Raw genomic sequence first — 22,085 nt, 5'->3', positions numbered from 1 at the left:
AGAAAAACCCCAGGGAGCCTACTCCTACTCTGACACACAGTTAACACGCTCAACTACTAATAAAATGCTCGAGTCCACATAAGAGTACCTCCGAAGAAAGGCCTGGCAATCAACTTCAAATAAATCTGCCCTTAAAAGCCCCAGGCAGTGCTAGGGGAGTTCTGGTGGCCTAGTGGCATGAAGCTGCACTGCAATCTCAGAGGTACGTGGTTCAAATCCACCAGATGCTCTGCTGGGGAAGGAGGGGCAATCTCTTCCTGTACCAGTCAGATCTGATTTGACGGTACACACAAACACAAAATAATAAAGTAAAATAAAAAATTTTTTACAAAATCCAACAGGGAGCCTAGTCCTACTCTGACACCCATGGGATCATCAAGAGTCAGGGTCAACTCGACAGTAACTGGTTTTGGGTCCTCCCTCTCAAGCTCTTATGGTCTGGTTATTCCTGTTACATGAATGCATTTAGTTAGTATTTAGTTACACAGATGGGTTTCAAGGACTTGCTATACATTGGAAAGCTGAACAAGGACCAAGGACAACAAACGAATTGAAGCTTCTGAATTGTGTTGCTAGAGAAGTGTATTGAAAAGACCCTGGACTGCCAAAAGAACAAATAAGGCTATCTTAGAAGACGTGGCACCCACCAGGGTGCTCCTTAGAGGCAAGGAGAGTGAAACTTTGTCTCACATATTTTGGGTATGTTGTCAGGAAGGGCCAGCCATTGAAAAAAGGGGTCATACTTGGAAAGGTGGAGGGTCAGAGAAAAGAGAGACAGACCCTCAACAAGATGGGGTCGCACAGTGACCGTTAGGATGCGTGCAAGCACTTCAGAGATGGTGAGGACGGCTCAGGATAGGGCAGGTTTCAGATCTATTGTTCATAGAGTTGCTCCGAGTTGTAGTTGACAGCACATAACAACAACATAATATGTTCAAAGAGGCTGAAGCTGAAGGGGAGGGTAGTCGAAGATATTATGTGGGAGAGAAAGGAGACTCATACCAGAAACAGTAACCAAATGAGGGTAGCCTACATGAGGGACAGAGCATGATGTGCTAGTTGTGTTGGTGTTGACCTAGAAAACGTGTAAAATCCTAGGAGGCAGTTCCCTGATAGGGGGGTTAAGGAGGTGTGCTCCAAGAAAGGACAGTAAGGACAGCAGGTGATTTGCCTGCAAGGTGAGGCAACAGGGACAACAAGCATATCCTATGCCACTAGGATCAACTATAATGATATAAAAACATCATTTATTCACTCTCATTGAACTGAGGCAGAGTTGCAGATTCTTCAAGCTAACATTCCAGGGAGCTGAAACCATTAGATGGACTCTAATATTCACACTGAAACCCATTTGCTATCTCCCGTTTCTCCACACCCTTGTCAACACGTGTGGTTTCTGGTCTTAACTGAACTGGTGTTGTTCTTGCTGGGGTGTCATCTGCTATCTCTGAGCCATGGTATCAACACTGCAAGACGCCAAGCAGGCTTGCGCAGCTCACTGGAAAACATCCTATCCCCTGCGAATGAAAACAATCTCCAATTCTAAATCTATTAAGTAAGACTTTAGGGGAAGGAATCAAGCCCTGGGTTGGCCTCTGGGAAGCTCCTTGCCAGGTTGGTCTGTGTCCTGGTTTCCAAAACATTGACAAAGACTTTCCCCAAGAAAATTAATTGCCCTTTGACCTGACACTGCATCCTTTTCCCACTCACACCTGCTTAGTATGTACCCTACTCCAGACTCCAGAAGCTCGTGCAAGGTGCCATGAGCAGAGCAACATAGAGTGGAAAAGCTGGGATGCCTCTGCCATGGTGTCAGCTGTCAGGTAGGCTCCCCTCCAGTAAGCCTCTTATGGAAAACCCAGAAAGGGAGAAGCCATGGGGGACTCGCTTTAACCAAGGCCTCTCCATCAGATTCCTCCAAGCAGCAAGCTCCCCAGATTCTGAAACGGTTTGCTGTACAAGAATGTCATCTGCAGGCAACTTCTCCAGGCCAGCTCTTGGGTGAAGTGGAGGCCCCCTGGATTCCAGTAGCCTGGTCGTAATAATAAACGGAGCCAGTATAAACAAGTCTGTCATCCCCAGCAAAACCCAACTACATAATCAGATGCAGCGGTGGTAGAAATGTCTCTCTATAGCCTCAGGGAAGTGGCATCAGCCGTGACTGAGCCGTGGTTTGTGAGCCAGACAAGGGAGATGCTTCCATAACTGGGGGAAAGGCCTGACGGTCCTCCAACTACCCCAGATGCCCTTTCTGTGAGCCTCTTAAAGCAGCTGCTTCTTCCTAAACACCTACTGCTTGCGGGAACCCTTCCCGTACATGACGTTTTTCAATCTTCTCAGCATACCTGAATGTGGGAAACAAAAATCAAAGCAAATCTGTTGCCATCTAGTCGATTCCAACTTGAAGCCCCCTCCAGGGCAGAGCTGGGTATGGTTTATGCCTGGTGAACTGCAGTGCTGAACTACCAGAGGAACAGACAAGTCTGTCTTGGAGGAAATGCACCAGGGTGCTCTTAGAGGCAAGGAGGGTGAAACTTCATCTCACATACTTTGGGCATGTAGTCAGGATGGGCTAGTCCCTGGGAAAAAAAACACCTGGGAAAGGTAGAGGGTCAAAGAAAGAGAGGAAGACCCTCAACAAGATGAAATGACACAATGACTGTACCAATGGGCTGGGGCATGAGACATGGTGAGGCTGGGCCAGGGTAGGGTACGGTTCAGATCTGTTGTTCACTGGGTCAATATAAGTCATAGCCAGCTCTCTGGCACCTGAAAACGATGGCAATCTTGATAAGAGCCGAGTGCCAGAGAGGGGCTGGTGAATGTGAACCACTCACCTTCCACTTAGAATATATACCTACGTTAGAGGTGAGAAAACAAGAGGTTCAGCGAGTGTAAGTACATTTGCCCAGGGCCACAAAGCTATTAAATAAATCTTTTTGGATCTGGTGTCATCTCTACTCTTCTTTCTCTATTTCAGGGAAGAGAAAAATAAGTGCCAGTAGCAAGGAGGTAGACGGCTCAGCCCTAACTCCTATAAATTACAGGGAAGGGAAGGAGGAAGAGTTCAAAGAGAAAAGAGAGAAAAGATGTCCCTCAATCTTCCCTGCTACCATGTCCCCGACCATAAAGCTCCTCAAACTTCAGCGTGTGCACAGACCACCTGCGGGCCTTGTCAAAGTATGAGTTCTGTTCCAGGTGAGGCTTGAAAGTCAGCATTTGTAGCAAGCTCCCAGGTAATGCTGCAGCTCCAGGGACCACACTGAGTTGCAAGGATTGGTTACATAAGAACAAGAAGAGTCTGAAAAGACCTCTGACGTCTGAGCCCCACTCATGTAGGTTCCTTTCCGCAGGTTCAGGTGCTGGTACTGGTTCTGATGCTGGTGGTGTGCACCCACTCTTGGACTGACAAGGCCCTGGAGCACAAACCCCCAATCCCTCCAGCACACTCCCCAGTGTTCTGACCCCTCCCCGTCACCCCATGGGTGCCCCTGAGACCCCACCTTGTTCAGATGGCAGTGCAGGCCATTGTGGATGATGGAGTGGAAGTTCTCTAGGCGGCTCCCGTGGAAGGCGTAGATTAGGTCTCGCTCTCCTTTGGTCTCATAGAATTTGGCGTTGGCGGGGTCGGAATACTCAATTTCAAACAGGAAATCCGGCGTGGGGACAGGCGTGTGAGAGGCACCTGTCAGCTTCTGGATCTTTTCAAACTTGAAAACATAAAGAAGGTAATACTTTTCATTTGGGAAACTGGTAAAACATGCTATAACAATGATCTCTTACCCCTCCCAGCCTTTCCCAGAAAAAAAAAAAAGGTCTCTTAAAATCTGGGTTTTAACTCCCACAGGCTCTGCTCCTGAGAGCAACATATTTCAAGATCAAGATGCCAGTTTATAAACAGGCTCAGAGCTTACAGCTCAAATCTTCTTTCCTCTGTAAAGTGAACAATTGCATCCACGAGGAAGGTACTCCTTAGGAAAGTCAACCAGACAAAACCAAAAGGGGAGCTTTTGTCCAAAAGCCAAGCTCAGGAAGAAGCAGGAGATGGGGGTTCAGGGAGGAAGTAGGAAGAGAGTTTTGACACTGATGAAGCTACAATTAAAGTCATGAGACAAAACGTGCGTAAATTGTTGAATGGGAAATCAATGTGCTGTGCAAACTTTTACTCAAACACAATAAAATATTCCAAGAAAAAAGGGGGGGAATATTTTTTCCTTACAGTGGACTAACTGGTGGGCACCCAGTAACCTGCTCAAGGTTACAGAGCCAGTTAAGAGGCAGGGCCCAGCTTTCTCGACACTGCCAGAGGCCCTTCACCAGAATCAGAATCTCTGTTGGTGGAGCTCAGGAATCTGCATTTCCAACAAGGTTGCCAGGTTTTTCTGGGGCACCAGGAGGTGTCAGAGCCACCGGATCCGTGCTGCTCACTGGGCTCTGGGACTCTGTGTCCCTACAAAGCAAAGTCTCACCTCTGCCTTCCCTGCACTGTGGATTGTCAGGACCTTCGACGACAGAATCCAGCTGACCAGGTCCCAGACCCGTTTGTCTCTGTCTTTGGAAGACTGGAGAAGCTCCTTCAGGTTGGGTAAAAGGCTGGTGTCTGCAAGCTGAAGGGAGCGTGTAAAGCCTCCATTAGCAAAGATCCTGACAACATGATAATCAGGGGCCCTCTAGTGTTGGTGCTGGCCATTTTCACTTCACATTTCAACCAATTTCTTTTTTTTTAATTTTTTTTATTATTAAATTTTATTAGTTTTAATGAACCTTTACAGAGATTTTGGGTTTTCATTCATTCATTGTTGCACTGTTTTCTCCACCCTCATCCCCAGTTCGTTCTTCTTTCCCCCCCGCAATGTCTGTTTTAATTGTCCAATTGCCACAGTGCTTGTCAAAGCCAGTTCTGATTAATCTCCTTTTGTCAGTGTGTCCCTTGCCATTCCCTATCACTCCTCCCTGAGAAAGACTTCACCCTGATTCATAAGGAAAAGGGGATGGCGTATTCTCTTAGCTACTTCCTGCTGAAAAGGGACGCTGTGGGTTTCAGGGTGAAGGTCTTCTCTCACTACTCTAAAGGGCCCCCTTGGCAATAGGAAACACAAAGACTATTATGGAGATTGATTTTGGAATTTAGATGTACTGTTATCAATTGTGCTTAGCCGTACATGTTCATATCCTTGAAGATGTATCATGGAAGTGTTGCAGCCTAGAAGATACAAATTTAACTAACAAGTTAAAAGTGCATGAGTCAAAAATTGAAAAGCAATAATATTCTGAGTAGAGGTTCTAATAGTGGCACAAATCAAGTTACAGAGGTAAGGTGGTTCCATTGCCATCCTTCAACCAATTTCTTAAACCAAACTAGTGGATTCCAACTCCTAGCTTCCCAACAGGTCAAAGGAGAACAACTCCACTGCGTTTCAAATGCTGTAATCTTTACAGAAGCCGACTGCAACATCCTTCTCTCACAGAGCAGGCCCTCAAGCAGCTTGTGGGTTCAAACTGTTGACCTTTCAGTTAGCATTTGTTGTTACGTACCATTGAGTCAGAACTGACTCGCAGCTGATTCTCCAGGTTTTCAGAGGAAGTATTTCACATGGGAGCATACTGTCCATTTTTCTCCCTCAAAGCAGTCAGTCGATGGATTCAAACCGCAAGCCAACTTCTTACCACTACGTTAACAGAGCTCGCCTCCCCTCTGTCATCAGGTGACTTCAAGTCAACTATGACTTGCAGCAACCCTATGAACAACAGATCTGAACCTCGCCCTGTCCTGTGACATCTTCACGATGCCGTCATGTCCAAGCTCATTGTGGTTGTTACTATGTCAGCCCATTTCACTGTGGCCCATTTCACTGTGGGCTTTCCTGTCCCTGTCTTTGGGTGATCCTTTACCTTCCTAGCATGGTATCTTTCTTCAAGGACGGGTCTCTTGAAAATATGCCCCAAAATAAGTGAGACAAACTTTCATCATCCTTGTCTGTCACCAAAACTTCTAAGGGATTTTCTGAGAGGGGGATGGAAATCAGAGATCTGCAATACCTTTCCAATAAGACCAAAACTCTAAAGCTCTGAATATAAAAAGTGTTTTTTGTAACTCATTTGGTTAAATCTGACCCAAGCTGATATGAAGTACCATGTATGCACTTGACTGTAAGAATATTGATTTGTCTGATTATGAGATGTTACCCTGCTGGAAGGGAGCTCTGCTGGCCTCGTGGTAAGGAGCTGCACTGAATTCTAAAGACACACGGTTCAAATCTACTAACTGCTCTACGGGAGAAAGAATCTCTTGTGCGATTAAGTGTCTCTGAAAACACACTAGAGGGTCAGCTATGGGTTGGTTCTGACTCAATGGCACATAACAACCCTGTTGGAAACATAACCAAATGCATTTGTTCATGTATGGGTAATGTTGGTTGTAATCCCTGAGTAGTGCAAATGGCTAGCACATGAACTGAAAGGTTCTAAGTTCAAATCTATCCACATGAGCCTCAGAAGAAAGGCCTGGAAGTTTCCTTCCAAAATATCAGCGAGTGAAATCTCTAGGGGACACAGTTCCGCTCTGACACATAGAGGGTCACCAAGAGGCAGAATTGGCTCAGTGGCAACTAGTAGCTGTTGGGAAATGGTTTAGCAAAGCCTTTTCCCCCTAGCATGAGAAAATGAAATTCAGTTACCTTTCTCAGTGCTGATAAAGACAGTGTGGCAACTACACTCTGGTAAAACTGCTTATGGTAAAAATGATCCTGACAGGAACTATCTCTAAGGGATCAGCAACTCAACAGATAGGACCTTAGGGGGCTGAGAATTTATATCAATGAGAGAGGGACAACTCAGAAAAGGAGCATGAATGTTAGCACAGCTCAAAGAACGTGATCCATGCCACAAAAATGTACACAGTGTTGTTTTATTGTGTATATATCCTCACCTTCACATGCAAGCAAGATTCTGCTGAAGATCATCCCAAAACGATTAGAACAGCACATCAGCAGAGAACTGCCGGAAGTCCAGGCTGGGTTTAGAAGGGGTCGTGGTACTAGGGATATCGTTGCTGATGTTAGATGGATCTTGGCTGAAAGCAGGGAATACCAGAAGAATGTCTATCTGTGTTTCATTGATTATGCAAAGGCATTTGACTGTGTGGATCATAACAAACTGTGGCTGACTCTGAGAAGAATGGGAATCCCAGAACATTTAATTGTGCTAATACGAAACCTATACTTGGACCAAGAGGCAGTAGTCAGAACAGAGCAGGGTAACACTGCATGGTTCAAAATAGGGAAGGGTGTACGCCAGGGATGCATCCTGTCTCCATACCTTTTCAACATGTATGCAGAGCAGATTATCCGAGAGGCTGGGCTCTATGAGGAGAACTGTGGCATCAGGATTGGTGGAAGATCTATCAACAATCTCCGTTATGCAGATGACACAACCTTGCTTGCTGAAACTGAGGAGGACCTCATGCACTTGCTGCGAAGGGTCAAGGACTGCAGCCTTCAGTATGGACTAAGGCTCAACGTCAAGAAGACAAAGATTCTCGCCACTGGACCAATTGGCAGCGTCAGGATGGATGATGAAGAGATTGAGAGTGTTCACAGCTTCACTTTGCTTGGCTCCATAGTCAACACTCTTGGCACCATCAGTCAGGAAATCAAAAAGCATATCGCGATGGGAAAGTCTGCCGTTAGGGACCTCTCAAACGTACTCAGGAGCAACAGTGTCTCTCTGGAGACTAAGGTGCGCCTGATACAGGTCATGGTATTTGCAATCGCTTGTTATGCATCAGAGAGTTGGACAATGACTAGGGAGGACAGAAGGAGAGTGGATGCTTTTGAGCTGTGGTGCTGGAGAAGGGTACTGAATGTACCCTGGACTGCCAGGAAAACAAACAGATCCATCTTGGAGAGGATTAAACCAAGCTGCTCCTTGGAGGCAAGGATTCTGGGGCTTCGTCTGACATACTTTGGACATGTTGCCAGGAGGGACGGGTCCTTGGAGAGGGACATCATGCTTGGGAGGGTGGAGGGACAGCACAGGAGGGGAAGACCCTCTATGAGATGGATTGATTCGGTGACTGGGGTAATCGGGATAGGTGTGTCAGAGGCGGTGCGGTTGGCGCAGGATAGAGCAGGGTTTAGGGCTGTTGTGCATAGGGTCACTATGAGTCGGAAACGACTCGATGGCACATAACAACAACAACAACAACACAATATCCTCACCAAGGCAAATTAAAAAAAAAGAATACAGCTCTACTCTGCATATTTAAGACTTTAGATTGATTCCAAAATATACAACAATTAGGGCCTCAGTTTAAAAAAAAAAAATGAACCCAGCTAACTGACTGCATAACACTGTCACATAAAATTGAGAGGTAGTATACAGAGATCAAAATAAATGTCAGAAAAGACTCTGAAACTTGCTCTTGAACTTAGAAAACTAAGCAAGAGGAAGAAATGATGAAATGAGAGCTAACCAGAAGATTTCACAGGGGAACGCGAGAAGAAAAAGCAGGATGTTATGATGATATTAAAGTATGCAAAGACCTGGAGTTAGACAACCAAAAGGGAAGAAAATGCTCAGCATTTCTCAAAACAAATTCAAGTTGCAATACCGAAGAAGTGGAGGGTCAAAATAGTGAATGATGTGTTATCTGCTGTTGTTAGGGGGCACTGGGTCGAATATAACTCACAGCTGCTCTTTGACTAATAGATCCAAAGTCTATCCTGTCCTGTGCCACTCTCATCTCTGACACACTTGAGCCCACAGCTGCAGACACTATGTCAATCCACCTCATTCAGAGTCTTCCTCACTTTCACCGACCCTCCACCTTCAGTTCAAGAATGATGTCCCTTTCCAAGGAACATATTAAAAGTAAATGACGTAGGAAACAACAAAAGAAGATAGAAGGAAGACAGAGTCACTATACCAAAAAGAACTGGCTATCAGTGGGCCATTTTAGGAAGCAGCATATGATTAAGAACCAATGGTATTAAAGAAAGAAGTCCAAACTGCACTGAAGGCAACGGAGGGAAAAATAAATAAAGCTTCAGGAATTGATAGATTATCATTGAGGTGTTTCAGTCAACAGCTGCAGACCCTGATGTGCTCACTCATCTAGGCCAAGAAATTTGGAAGACAACTACCTGTGCAAGAGATCGGTATTGGTTTGCTCTTTCAGCAGTCCATGGGATATTCAGTATTCTTTCCCAGCACCCTATTTCAAAGGCATCAATTCTTCTTCTGTCATCTTTACTCCTTGTCCAGCCCTCAGATGCACTGCAAGTGACTGAAAAGATTATGCCTTGAGTCATCTATGACATGATGGCACTTAACAACAAACAATATTTAATGAGAAATTTTTATTAACAATACCCGAATCCTACTAAAAATTTTTAAAAAGGGAAAAAAACAACACATTTATTAAATAAAATGAATTGCTAAAGGGGGGGGTAGAGAAAAGATCATGCCTGAATGAGGCACACGTTAGTCCTCGAACTGACCTCATTTCTCCTCAATAACTTGAAGAGGTCCCTGACCGCAGACTTTCTCAGTGCAATATATGTATTGTGGATCCAAGTAAGATTAAGTCGTTGACAGTTTCAATCTTTAAAAAATTCTTTAGCTGGCTTAGTGGCAAGAAACTGGACTGCAATCCCAGAGGTGCGCAGTTCAAATCCACCAGATGCTCTGCTGGAGAAGGAGGAACAATCTCCTCCTATACCAGTCAGATCCTATTTGACAGTACACACACACAAATAATAAAAAATAAAATTAAAAAAAAAATGTACAAAAAATTCTTTGTGAGAATTTTGTTTTCTTGACCTTGAGATGCAATCCATATTGAAGACTATATTCTTTGATCTTCTGAAGCAAGTGCTTCAGTCCTCTTCACTTTCAGCAAGCAAGGTGTGTCGTCTGCATAATGAAGGTTACAATGAGTCTTCCTCCAATCCTGATGCCACATTCTTCTTCATAGAGTAGCTTCTTGAGTAATTTTCTCAGCTTACAGACTTAACAGGAATAGAGAAAAGATACAACCTGACACACACCTTTCCTAATTTTAAACCATGTAGTGTTCCCTGGCTCTGTTCACACAACAGGCTCTTGGTCTAAGTTTCACATGAACACAATTATGTGTTCTGAGATTCCCATTCTTTTTAGTGTGAGCCATTTATTATGACCCACAGAGTTAAATGCCTTTGCACAGTCAATAAAGCAGAAACAGACATTATTCTGATATTCTTTGCTTTCAACCGGATCCATCTGACATCAGCAATGATATCCTTGGTGCCATGAACTCTTCTAAATCCAGCTTGAACATTTGACTATTCTCTATATATTTTTTTTCTATAATTATATTTTATTAATTTTCATAAACATTTACAGAGATTTTGGGCCTCCACTCACTCATTGTTGCACTATTCTCTCTACCCTCCTCCCAGTTTGTTCTTGTCCAAATGCCACATTGCTTGTCAAAGCCAGTTCTGATTAATCTTCTTTGTCAGTGTATCCTTTGCCATTCCCTATCACTCCTCCCTGAGAGAGACTTCACCCTGAGTCATAAGGAAAAGGGCACGGCGTATTCTCTTAGCTACTTCCTGCTGAAAAGGGACGCTGTGGGTTTCAGGGTGAAGATCTTCTCTCACTACTCTAAAGGGCCCCTTTGGCAGTAGGAAACACATAGACTATTATGGAGATTGATTTTGGAATTCAGATGCACTCTTATTGATTGTGCTTGGCTGTACATGTACATATCCTTGAAGATGTATCATGGGGGTGTTGCAACCTAGAAGACACAAATTTGACTAACAAGTTATAAGTACATGAGTCCAAAAATTATGGAAAAGTAAAAGAAAAGATTCTTTCATTGTTTTACAAACCCTCCCCCAGGTCCCCTCCACCATGCAGCCCTCGCTCTAGTCCCCTGTGATGACAGAAATACCCAGTTACATCTCTCTTTTAAACGGTTCTCTCCCTCCTCTGTTTCAGTGCAGTATACATTATTGAACCCATCTTACTCAGTCTCTCCCCAGCCCCAAGGACAGTCCCATTCTACAACAGTGCCATCATGTAATATTTGTCCTTTTGTGACTGGGATATTTCACTCAGCATAATGTTCTCCAGAGTCAACCATTTTGAATAATATTGCATGAGTTCCTTGTTTTTTAATGCACCATAGTATTCCATTGTGCGAATATACCACAGCTTCTCTAGCCATTCGTTTGTTGATGGGCACTTAGGTTGTTTCCAACTCCTTGCTATTGTGAACAAAGCTGCAATATATTCTCTATATATTTTTAAATGATCCTCAGCTGTATTTTGCTTGCATGTCATTATTCAATAGTTTCTACATACTGTTGGATCACTTTTCTTTGGAACAGGAACAGATATAGATCTCTTCTAGGCAGCTGGCCAGACTGCTATTCTCCAAATTTCCTAGCATAGACTGGTGAGCTGGTCCAGGGCTGCACCCATCACTTGAAACAAGCCAACAGGTATTCAATTGATTCCTGGGGCTTTATTTTTTTTTACCCATTCCTTCAGTGAAGCTTGAACTTCCTTCTTCATTATGACTGGCTCTTGATCATATGCTGCTTCCTGAAATATTTCAGTGTCAGTGAATTCTTTTTTTGATACAGCGACTCTGTGTATTCCCTCCATCTTCTTTTGCTGTTTCCTGGATCACTCACGATTTTGTCCACAGCATCTCTAAATATTACATCTCAAGGTTTGAATTTTTTTCCATTCTTTCAGCTTTAGAAATGCTGAGCAAGTTGTAGATCAGCTCAACTATGTAGCTAATACTTCACAAACACAAAAATAAAAGGGAGCAGTGCAACAATGAATGAATGGAAATCCAAGTTTTCTATAATCTTTCATTAAAAAATCTCAATTTTTTAAAAAAGGGAGAGTTCCTTTTCATTTACAAAAACTGACCCTTGTTGACACTGGAAACTTTATTTCTTAGCCCTGCAGCTGAAAATCCAAATGACTTCAGGATGATTTATCTCTGTCTTTATTTCCAAAGATTCAATTTCATAGCCCGAGTCTTCTAACTAAACTATCTTGACATGCTTTATAGAGTAACCGTGAAGAAACAGAAAAAGAAAACATGTAAAACTATTCCCCAAGTGCTGGTGTCACCATCTCTTAGCCTAGTGTATGATGTACCCTCAGCTACTTCCCAGCCCCAGATCCCGTAATGTACTCAAGGAATGTTCACGCACATCTCCTAGGGAGCGCTGGTGGACCAGTGAGTGGAGAGCCAGTGTGTGGACCAGTGCGCAGCGAACCCAATTGTGGCACCTCCTGGTTCTCTGAATCCATCAGCAGCTCCTTGGAAGAGGGTGCGCAATCTCCTCCCATGCATTGCACAGCCTCTGAATACCCTCTGAAGGATCAGCTATTGGTCAGCAGTGAGGCTGACTCTGTCCCAGACCTTGTGATGTTGGGAAGCAGGCAATCAGAGTTAGAGACATAAAAAGGGGTTCCCTGTCCAGTGGGGAGGAAATAAGTATGACTAAAAAATATTCATCATAACACAGATGAATGTTGTTGTTGTTAGGTGCTATCAAGTTGCTCTGACTCATAGCAACTTTATGTACAACAGAAAACACGCTGCTCGGGCCTGTGTCAGCCTATCACTGCTTGAGCCTAATGTTGCATCTGTGTTAACCCTTCTCACTGAGGGTCTTCTATTTTGTTGACCCTTTTCTCCTTTTCCAAGCATGGTCTCCTTCTCCAGGAACTGGGCCCTCCTGATAAAATGCTCAAAGCATGTGAGACAAAGTTCCACTATCCTTGCTTCTAAGAAGCCCTCTGGTTTCACTCCTTCCAAGCCAGGTTTGTTTCTTTTGACCGTTCATGGTATATTCAATACTGGTCACCAATGCCACAGTTCAAAGCCATCAATTCTTCTTTATTGGGCAGGCTCTCCCCAAAGGCTACTGAGTCCACACCGTGGCTGTTAGAGCTTCCTAGCTGTGTGATCTTGGGTGAGATGTTCGACCGCTCAGTGCCTTACTCTCCTAAACCAAATAATTGGGATTTTAATACCTACTTCATACTTGGGGCATGTTGCAAGGAGGGACTGGTCCTCGGAAGGGGACATTATGCTTGGAAGGGTGGTGGGACAGAGAAAGAGAAGGAGACCATCGATGAGATGGATTGATATAGTGACGGGGTAATGAGGGTAAGTGTGTCAGAGACAGGAAAGTTGGGACAGAATAGAGAGCAGGTTTCAGGGCTGTTGTACATAAGATCACCAGGAGTGGACAGCACATAACAGCAACAACAACAGTACCTACTTCATGGGATCTTCGTGAAGGTGAGGCAAGTAAACAACCAACATGCTCCAAGCACTAAGGATGGCATTTAGTATTCTAATGCTGGCTTTGAGCGGTATGAAGGCTGTCATCATTAATGCAGGGTTGTGGGTGGGGCCTAAAGTGTGGGAAGAGAGGTCACCCTGAGGAACAGGGTGGGAAGTGACTTAAGACAAGCCTTTCACAAGTCTTATATCCCATTGAGGGACTTAGTGGAAAGAAGTATGCTGCCAACACAAAGGTAAATGGTTCAAACCCACCAGCTGCTTCGTGGGAGAAAGATGGGCAATCTCCTCCTGTGTAATTTACTGTCTCTGGAAATCCACTGGAGAGTCAGCTATGAGTGGGTTCGGGCTTCACCACAGACCCCACTAGGAAACTCAAACCTTGTTTGGCAGGCACTAGGGAACCCCTAAGGAGACCCTACATGATGCAGTTAACTGTTTAGCAACTAAATAAAAGGTTGGTGGTTCGAATCCACTCAGTGGTGCCTCAGAAGGTCTGGTGATCTACTTCTGAAAAATGACACCCACGGAAACTATGGGGAGCAATTCTACTTTCAAACATATGGGTTGTTATTAGGGCAACTTGGAACAGTTTGAATCCATTCAGTCATGGCTGATGGCAGAGAAATTAGAATACACCCCAATTTTACCAGTTTAAGTGAGGCAGAATAATAACTGAAAAGTATGAACTGAAGCTCTGAAATGGAAGATTCAAAGAGGCGTTAGTGATCTCTCTCAGGAGCCTGATGTGGGAGATTGATTCTTATCAAGACCGTGGAGAGTGACACACATTTAAAATGATGTGGTCGGCTTCCATCTTCGAGGTGGACAACTTTGTTTCCCATTCTAGTGGCAAAGAAATTAGACTGCTATGCAGTGAACATACTACCTGTTATTACTGGGTGGTGGGTATCAGGGATGTAGTGTCTAACCTCCACTAACTGCCCAACAGGGAAGAATATCTGTCAACAGCAACAGTATAAAGTCAATTCCTATGAGATTAGATATATATCCCTGACCACACCACCTCTTCTTCTACCAATTCCAGCACCAATTAACTGTTCCCCCACCCGCCAACTCTAAATCTTCTACTACAAGTATCAAGAAGTCATTGTAACGGCCACACAGAATTCACAGACAATATTTCCAATGAAAGGGTTTATTAGGAAGTAACTGGTTACAGTTGAGGTGTCCTTCAATCAGGGCATCTTCTCATTAAGCATGCTCCCATAATATCTTACCCACTCAACCAAATGTTACCATCTGCCATCTCCGCCCTGCTCAAGCAAAAGTTACAAAGTTCTCTTAGGTCTGGTGGCATAGTCTGTAGGGAGTCAGGTTGCTAATTTAAAGGCCAAGTCTCCCTGGTGGTTCAAACCCACGCAGCTCTGTGGGAGAAAAACAGGCAATATCCTGCTGTGTCCTTTGAAAATCTGAGAGTCAGCCATGAATATAGGTTGCAACTTGTCAACAATGTTGTTGTTACATTGTTATGTACCCTCAAGTCGAAACTGACCCATAGCTGACCCTCCAGTGAGTTTTTCTGAGGCAATAAATTGCACAGAAGATGTCTTTGGGTTGGCAATACAGCTCCTTACCGAGAGGCCACCAGAGCTCACTCATGGCAGTCAGCAGTGAGTAATAAGTTATTATTATGTGTCACACCCACTCTGCCAGCAAGTCTAGGCCCAAAGAGGTTCTGCTCTAGCTGAACCTGGGTCAGCAGAACCAGTTCAGCTCAGCTCTGTCTCACAACAGCCTCTGGTCCTGCACCACCACTGCTACAACTGCTACTGTTGTGTCCCGGTCATGGTCCATCTCTTAATCTTGTGCCATCTCTTATTCTATCTTCCCCTGTCATAGCTCTCCCTCTCTGATTGTGCAGTGATCTCAGGTCTAGAAGATGTGCTGCATTCTCTAGTTCTTGTTTACTTGTAGTGAGATGCCCCTTTTCTGCCTCTGAATTTAAGCCTGGCAGCATGTCAAAACTGACTAAATATCACGTCTCATTACCTTCACCCACAAAGTGCAACTTACCTTATTAACAATATTACCTTATTTACAATATTAGCAAGCTATCCAATCCCCTTAGAGGGCTACAAACATCTAACACTAAGAGTCTTGAACATATCATCGACCACCAAGAAAACAAATAGGTCTGTCTGAAAGAGGGTGAAACCAAGTCTCTCCTCAGAGAGTAGGATTTTGAAGCTCCACCTCACTTACTTGGGGCACATGGCCAGGAGAGATTTGTCCTTGGAGAAGGATATCATGCTCAGAAAGGTGGACAGACAGTGCAAGAGAGGAAGATCCCAGATGAGACAGATTGAGACAGTAACTGGGGTAATGGGGGTTGGTGTGTCGGAGTTTGTGAGACTGGCTCAGGACAGGGAAGGGTTCAGAGCTGTTGTACATAGAGTTGCTGTACAACGCAAACAACTCAATAGCACATAACAACAATAACATACTATGACAGATAGGGAAGCAGGAGTGGCATCCACTTCCTAAATAACATACCTCTGGAAACTCTATGAACTTTCATAAATGTTGATGGTTGTAGAAGGGCCTTTTGTTCATGTGTTCACTATGAGACATGCTAGATTCGAAGGTAATCAACAACAACAACAATAACAGAATAGATGATTCAGTAGGCTGGGCTCAGGGGAACTCTGGTGGCCTAGTGGCAAGAAGCTGCACTGCAATCCCAGAGGCGCACAGTTCAAATCCACCAGATGCTCTGCCGAGGAAGGAGGGACAATCTCCTCCTGTACCAGTCAGATTTGATTTGACGGTACACACATACACAAAAATAATAAAATAAAATTAAAAAAAAAGAAGGTTGGGCTCTATGAGGAGGAATGTGGCATCAGGATTGGAGGAAGACTCATCAACAACCTGTGTTATGCAGACGACACAACCTTGCTTGCCAAAACTGAAGAGAAATGGAGGCATTTGCGCAGAAGGTTAAGGACTGTAGCCTTCAATATGGATTGAAGCTCAACATCAAGAAGACAAAGATTCTCACCACTGGGCCGATTGGCAGCATCATGATAGATTGTAAAGAGATTGAGATTGAGAGAAAGAGATCTTGGTACCAGCAGCCAAGAAATCAAAAGACAAATTGCACTGGGAAAATCTGTTGTCAGGGACCTCTCGACAGTAATGAAGAATAATAATGTCAGTCTAGAGACTAAGGTGCACCAGATCCATGCCATGGCCTTCGCAATTACTTGCTATGCATCAGAGAGCTGTACAATGACTAAGGATGACAGAAGAAGAATTGATGCCTTTGAGTGTGATGTTGGAGAAGAGTATTGAATATACCATTGACTGCTAAAAGAATAAGCAGGTCCTTCCTGGAGAGGATGAAACCAGGCTACTCCTTTGAGGCAAGGATTTTGAAGCTCTGTCTGACATATTCTGGTCATGCTACAAAGAGGGACCAGTCCTTGGAGAGTGACATCATGCTTGGAAGGGTGGAGGGACAGTGCAAGAGAGGAAGACTGTGGATGTGATGGATTGACTCAGTGACTGGGGTAATGGGAGTGGGTGTGTCAGAGACAATGAGTTGGCTCAGGATAGAGCAGGGTTCAGAGCTGCTGTATATAGGGTCACCATGAGTTTCAAGCAACTCGACAGCACATAACAACAACAACAACTACACAACACCAGCCATGTGTAGGAGAAAGATGCGCAATCAACCCCTGGCGGGTCAGCTATTGGGGGGGGAGGGGTTCTTACTTGATGGTACAGAACAACAACAAGCCATGTGTTGAGAGTTACACTAACAAAAGCTAGGAAAGTCATATTGGACAGTTTCTACAGACACTGCCCTTGTTTTCAAAAAGAGACATTACATTTTGAGCAGGATTGACCTATAATTTTCCCCATTCCAGTTACAGTTCTGGTACAAGCACATTTTACAAATTTGGTTTCACTCATCAGCATAACCAAATGAGGAAACTCTGGTTCGAAGCCCTGGTTGTGTGAGTTGGAAATAACTCATCTGTTGATCTAGGTTTTATTTGTTTTGATGACACCTGAAGATGTGTCCCAAATGATGTGCCTTCAGGTGTCCAGTCATGCTGACCTCTGCCTGGAGTGTCCAAAGGACACTCCCAGCAGCCCCTGCTTCATATCAGTCTTCTCTTCTTCTCCTGGTCCACAGTTGTGGCCCCAGAGTCAGAGCCACGTCATCTGCTCTCCCACAATGACTGTCCTTCTCACTCCTGGTCTCAAAGCCCACTTATGAGCTACAGCTTTGCCAGCAGTCTAGATCTAGATACATAAGAGGGCAGGCAGCTAAGCCAAGCCTCCTTCAGGGGTTCAGTCTTGAGACGTGAGAGAGATCCTTCCCAGCTCTGAACTGAACCCGGGCCTCACCTGCACCCCTTCCTGGGCTCAGGTCGCTCAGGGTCGCCTGGCCAGATGTGGCCTCTGTTATGTCCCGGTGGCTGCCCCCTTGCCCTCTCCTATTCTTTCCACTCTTTTTTAAACCCTCAACTGACCTCCCTTATGTCCTACTTCACTTTTCAAATGACTCTGAAAATCTTCTCCAAGGTAACATGATTCTTCTCTCATGACTAAAATCTGCGTGCCTTTCACATAAGAAGGACTGCAAAATAAAACAGGATTGCCAGCCAGTTAAAGTTGAGTTTCAGAGAAAAGCCAACTAAATTTTTACCTTATCTCATACTTTCAAAATGAATTGCATGTCAGAACCAAGAAGACAAAAATCCTCACCACTGGACCAATAAACAACATCATGACAGATGAAGAAAAGAACAAAATGGTCAATGATTTCATCTTTCTTGGATCCACAATCAATACCCTTGTACCAAGCAGTCAGGAGATCAGGAGACATACTGCATTGGGCAGGTGTGCTATCATGGACCTCTCTAATGTGCTGAGAAGCAACAATGTTAGTTTGAAGACTAAAGTATGGCTGATTTAGGTCATGATCTTTTCAATTACTTGCTATTCATCTGAGAGTTAATAAATAAGGATGACAAAAATAATTGATGCTCAAAAGACTCAACTGTGGTATGGTGTGAATATCCTATGGACATCCAAAAGAATAAACTGGTACGTCTTGGGAAAAGTGCAGCCAGAATGCTCCTTGGAGGCAAAGGGGCGAAACTTCACTCCACATAATTGGGGCATGTTGCTAGGAGAGGCTATTTACTGGTTCAGGACATCATGCTTGGAAAGTTAGAGGGTCAGTGAAGGAGAAGAAGACCCTCAATAAAATGTATTGACACAGTGACTGCAGCAATGGGCCCAAGTGTGTCAGAGATGATGAGGACGGCACAGATAGGACAGGGTTCAGATCTGTGGTTCATAGGGTCGCTATGAGTTGTACTTGACTCATGACATCTAGCAACAGCATATCCCATGCAACAGTTGGGATATATTTATTCTAAGAGGTATTTGTTGCTTAGCTGAAATTCAAATGTAACTGTAAAGTTCATTTACTAAATCTAGCAACCTTAGAAGTAACAATGTTTTGGAACCTAGTCTGGACTTCCTGCCTACTTTCTGCCACCAGGATGTCCACCAGCAGCAATTACTATCTATCTGGTCAAGTCCACTCCACCTCCACACTATCCCTCAACTTGCCCTGTGCCTTTCTTCCTCCATGCTTCTGTGTTCCTTCCTTCAGCTGCTAGCAGGACAGTCCACTCAGCTTTCAAAACCAAATCAGATGTCCTCAAGTGAATTTCAAGTTAACTCACAGTGACTTCATTGGTGTCAAAGAAGAACTCTGCTTCACAGGGTTTTCAATAGCTGAGTCCTTTTCACGGTATATCACCGGCCCATGTCTCCCAAAGTACCTCTGGGTGCACTCGGCCAACCTTGAGGTGAGCAGGTATGTGCAAAACCATTTGTGCCACCCAGGAACTCAACAAAACCTTCAAGGTCAGTCTAAAGTCACTTCCTCTGTGAAGCCTTCCCTGACCACCTGTGAGGAAGTAAAGGACTTAATATGACCCTTTCAGCCATAGATCTGCATTTTGTGAGGTGTTTTAAACCCTAGCCTTTATGCCTAAGGAGGGCTCTGGTGGCAAAGCTGAGAAGTTGTGTTGCTAACCCAAAGGTGGCCCCTCTCTGATGGTTCAAATCCAAAAAAACTCCATGGGAGAAATATACTCTATCTCCTCCCAAGCAATCTAATAAATCCACCTTAATAGAGAGGAGTATGATTCAAATCGTCACCCTTACCCTAGCCACCACCCTTCACATCCTTATACCGTCTTTCTCAAATAAGCATTAAGGGCGTGTAGTCTGTATCCAATACACAAATGCTCTGGCAAGGCTTACTCTCTTGCTCTGGGTCCTGCACCTAGCTCATTACTGTCTGACCTCCAGTACCTGGGACTGGAGCCAGTAGCCTATTTTCTTATTGCATATTTTCTCTGATATGTGAACAGTATGGCCTGTTATCTGACAACTGGGATTCATCAGCCCCCATGTGGCATATGACTGATTTGATGTGAATTTTCTAAGCTGTGTCTTTGCTACATGACTGGCTTGTTGATATGGTCATCACATACACCAGAGCTTCTACATGATTGGGTAGGACTATGGAAATATAAAGTGCTTGTGGTTAACCAAGATAACTGAATAGCTTGCTAATAACGTAAATGGCACCTTATGGGTGGGAACATGCAAATAAGACATATAGAATGCTAATGTACCAACTGGTTGATTTTGTCATCCAGGCTTTAACTAGGCAAGCCCAAAGGTGGTAGCGTAGCGGTAAGAAGCTGAGCTGCTGGTGCATCCACTGTGGAAGGCGGTATGGTGCTTTCTCAAAAAGTTGCAAACAGAGATACCATTTGACCCAGCAATTCCACTACTGGGAATATATCCCAAAGACACCATAACTAAAACAAACAAACAAAAAAACCCCACCATAACTGACATCCAAGCAGATATATGCACACCCATGTTTACTGCGGCTTTGTTCACAATAGCAAGGAGTTGGAAACAACCCAGGTGCCCATTAACAAACGAATGGATAGAGACGTTGTGGTATATTCACACAATGGAATACTATGCTGCATTGAAAAACAAGGAACTCATGCAATATTATTCAAAATGGGTGAGCCTGGAAGACATTATGCTGAGTGAAATATTTCAGTCACAAAAGGACAAATACGGCATGGTGCCACTGCTGTAAAATGGGACTGATATCTGGGTTGGGGTAAGACTGAGAAAAACTGGATAAATTAGGAAACTGCACTGAAACAGATGAGGGAGAGAATAATTTAAAAGTGATGTATGATAGGGTATTATGGTTATCACAAGAGTCCACAATTACGGTTGCATAGTGGAATGTACTTGGGGTGGCGGGAGGGGTGCGGGGGGATTGTGTACAGGGAGGGAGTGTTTCTTTTACTTTTAAAAGAGAGGAGCGAACTGGGTGGGGGAGGGCTGGGGAGAAGAGAAGTGCAGCAATGAATAAATGGAAATCCAAAATCTCGTAAATGTTCATGAAAATTTTTTTTAAACTTATTAAAATTTTTAAAAAATAGTAAAAAAAAAAAAGAAGAAGTTGAGCTGCAATACCAAAGGCACACAGTTTGAATCAACTAGCTGCTCAGAGGGAGATGGATAAGCAATTTCCTCCCATGCAATCTACTCCCTCTCCAGAAAACCCACTGAAGGATCAGCTATGGGTCAGTTTCAACTCGACAGTCCACAAAAATAACTATCAATAAGGAAGAATCAGACATTGCAAGATGTCCTGAGATCCCTGCACAAAAACAGAAAAATGTGGGCTCTGGATGGAGTGAGTTCAAAAGATGGCAGGAGAGGTGAGAGGACCAGAGACTAATGTGAGACAGAGTGTGAACTCCTGGACTGGGAGAGTATTTGCTGGCAAAGTAGGATCTGTCACTCTACAGTTAAAACCAAGCCCCTTCAAGCCTAGCCTTACTGGCAGAGTGAGTAGTACACAACTGGCAGAACGAAAAACTTTGTAACACATGCCTCAACAGGGCAGAGGTCAAGGCCATAGGGCCAAGGGTCAGAATAATGCCTACCTTTTGGCACAGCTGAGAAGACTGTGCTGATTAAACAGCCATACCCTGAGTGCTTTCAACGTGAGTTGTAACCTGTTACTTTCCTAGTAATATGAGTATTGACTTGGAGTTCTGTGTGGCCATTACAACCAATTAATAATCCCAAAAGAGAAGTAGTGAGAACAGGGAGCAGAATAGACAGACGGACAATTGTTGTTAGAATTGTTAGAAGACACAGAGCTTGGAAGGTAAGTCTGACTCCCCAGGAAATCAGCCTTCTGTCTTGTTACATCAGTAAAGGTCAGATGTCACCTTACCCACCCTCAACCACAATGTTTTTATACCCTGCAATAAGGTGAGTTAGAAGAGGCCTCCCGCTTTCCTCAAAGATGGCGGCGAAAGCTAAGAAGGAAGCCCCTGCCCCTCCCAAAACTGAAGCCAAAACAAAGGCATTAAAGGCCAAGAAGGCAGTCCTGAAGGGCGTCCACAGCCAAAAAAAAAAAAGAAGATCCGCACGTCACCCACCTTCAGGCGGCCTAAGACGCTGAGACTCCGACGGACGGCAGCCCAAATACCCCTGGAAGAGCGCTCCCAGGAGAAACAAGCTTGACCACTATGCCATCATCAAATTTCCCCTGACCACTGAGTCAGCTATGAAGAAGATAGAAGATAACAACACACTTGTGTTCATTGTGGATGTCAAGGCCAATAAGCACCAAATTAAACAA

The 22,085-nt window shown here is 44.2% G+C and overlaps 1 protein-coding gene across 1 annotated transcript in view; it reads right to left on the bottom strand.

Moving 5' to 3' along the window:
- Nucleotides 1-22,085, bottom strand: part of PARP16 (poly (ADP-ribose) polymerase family, member 16) — a 43,025-nt gene that overhangs the window by 5,115 nt on the left and 15,825 nt on the right. Inside the window, exons 2-3 of the mRNA XM_006886655.1 lie at nt 4,470-4,607; nt 3,504-3,710 (exon numbers count right to left, since the gene is read on the bottom strand). Of these exons, the coding sequence (XP_006886717.1) occupies nt 3,504-3,710; nt 4,470-4,607 (345 nt within the window). The remainder of the gene's footprint in view (nt 1-3,503; nt 3,711-4,469; nt 4,608-22,085) is intronic.

This window comes from Elephantulus edwardii, unplaced genomic scaffold (genome assembly GCF_000299155.1).
Source record: "Elephantulus edwardii isolate Elephantulus edwardi_28Jun2011 unplaced genomic scaffold, EleEdw1.0 scaffold00050, whole genome shotgun sequence".
NCBI lineage: Eukaryota > Metazoa > Chordata > Mammalia > Macroscelidea > Macroscelididae > Elephantulus > Elephantulus edwardii.
This window is presented reverse-complemented; position numbering and strand designations above follow the sequence as displayed.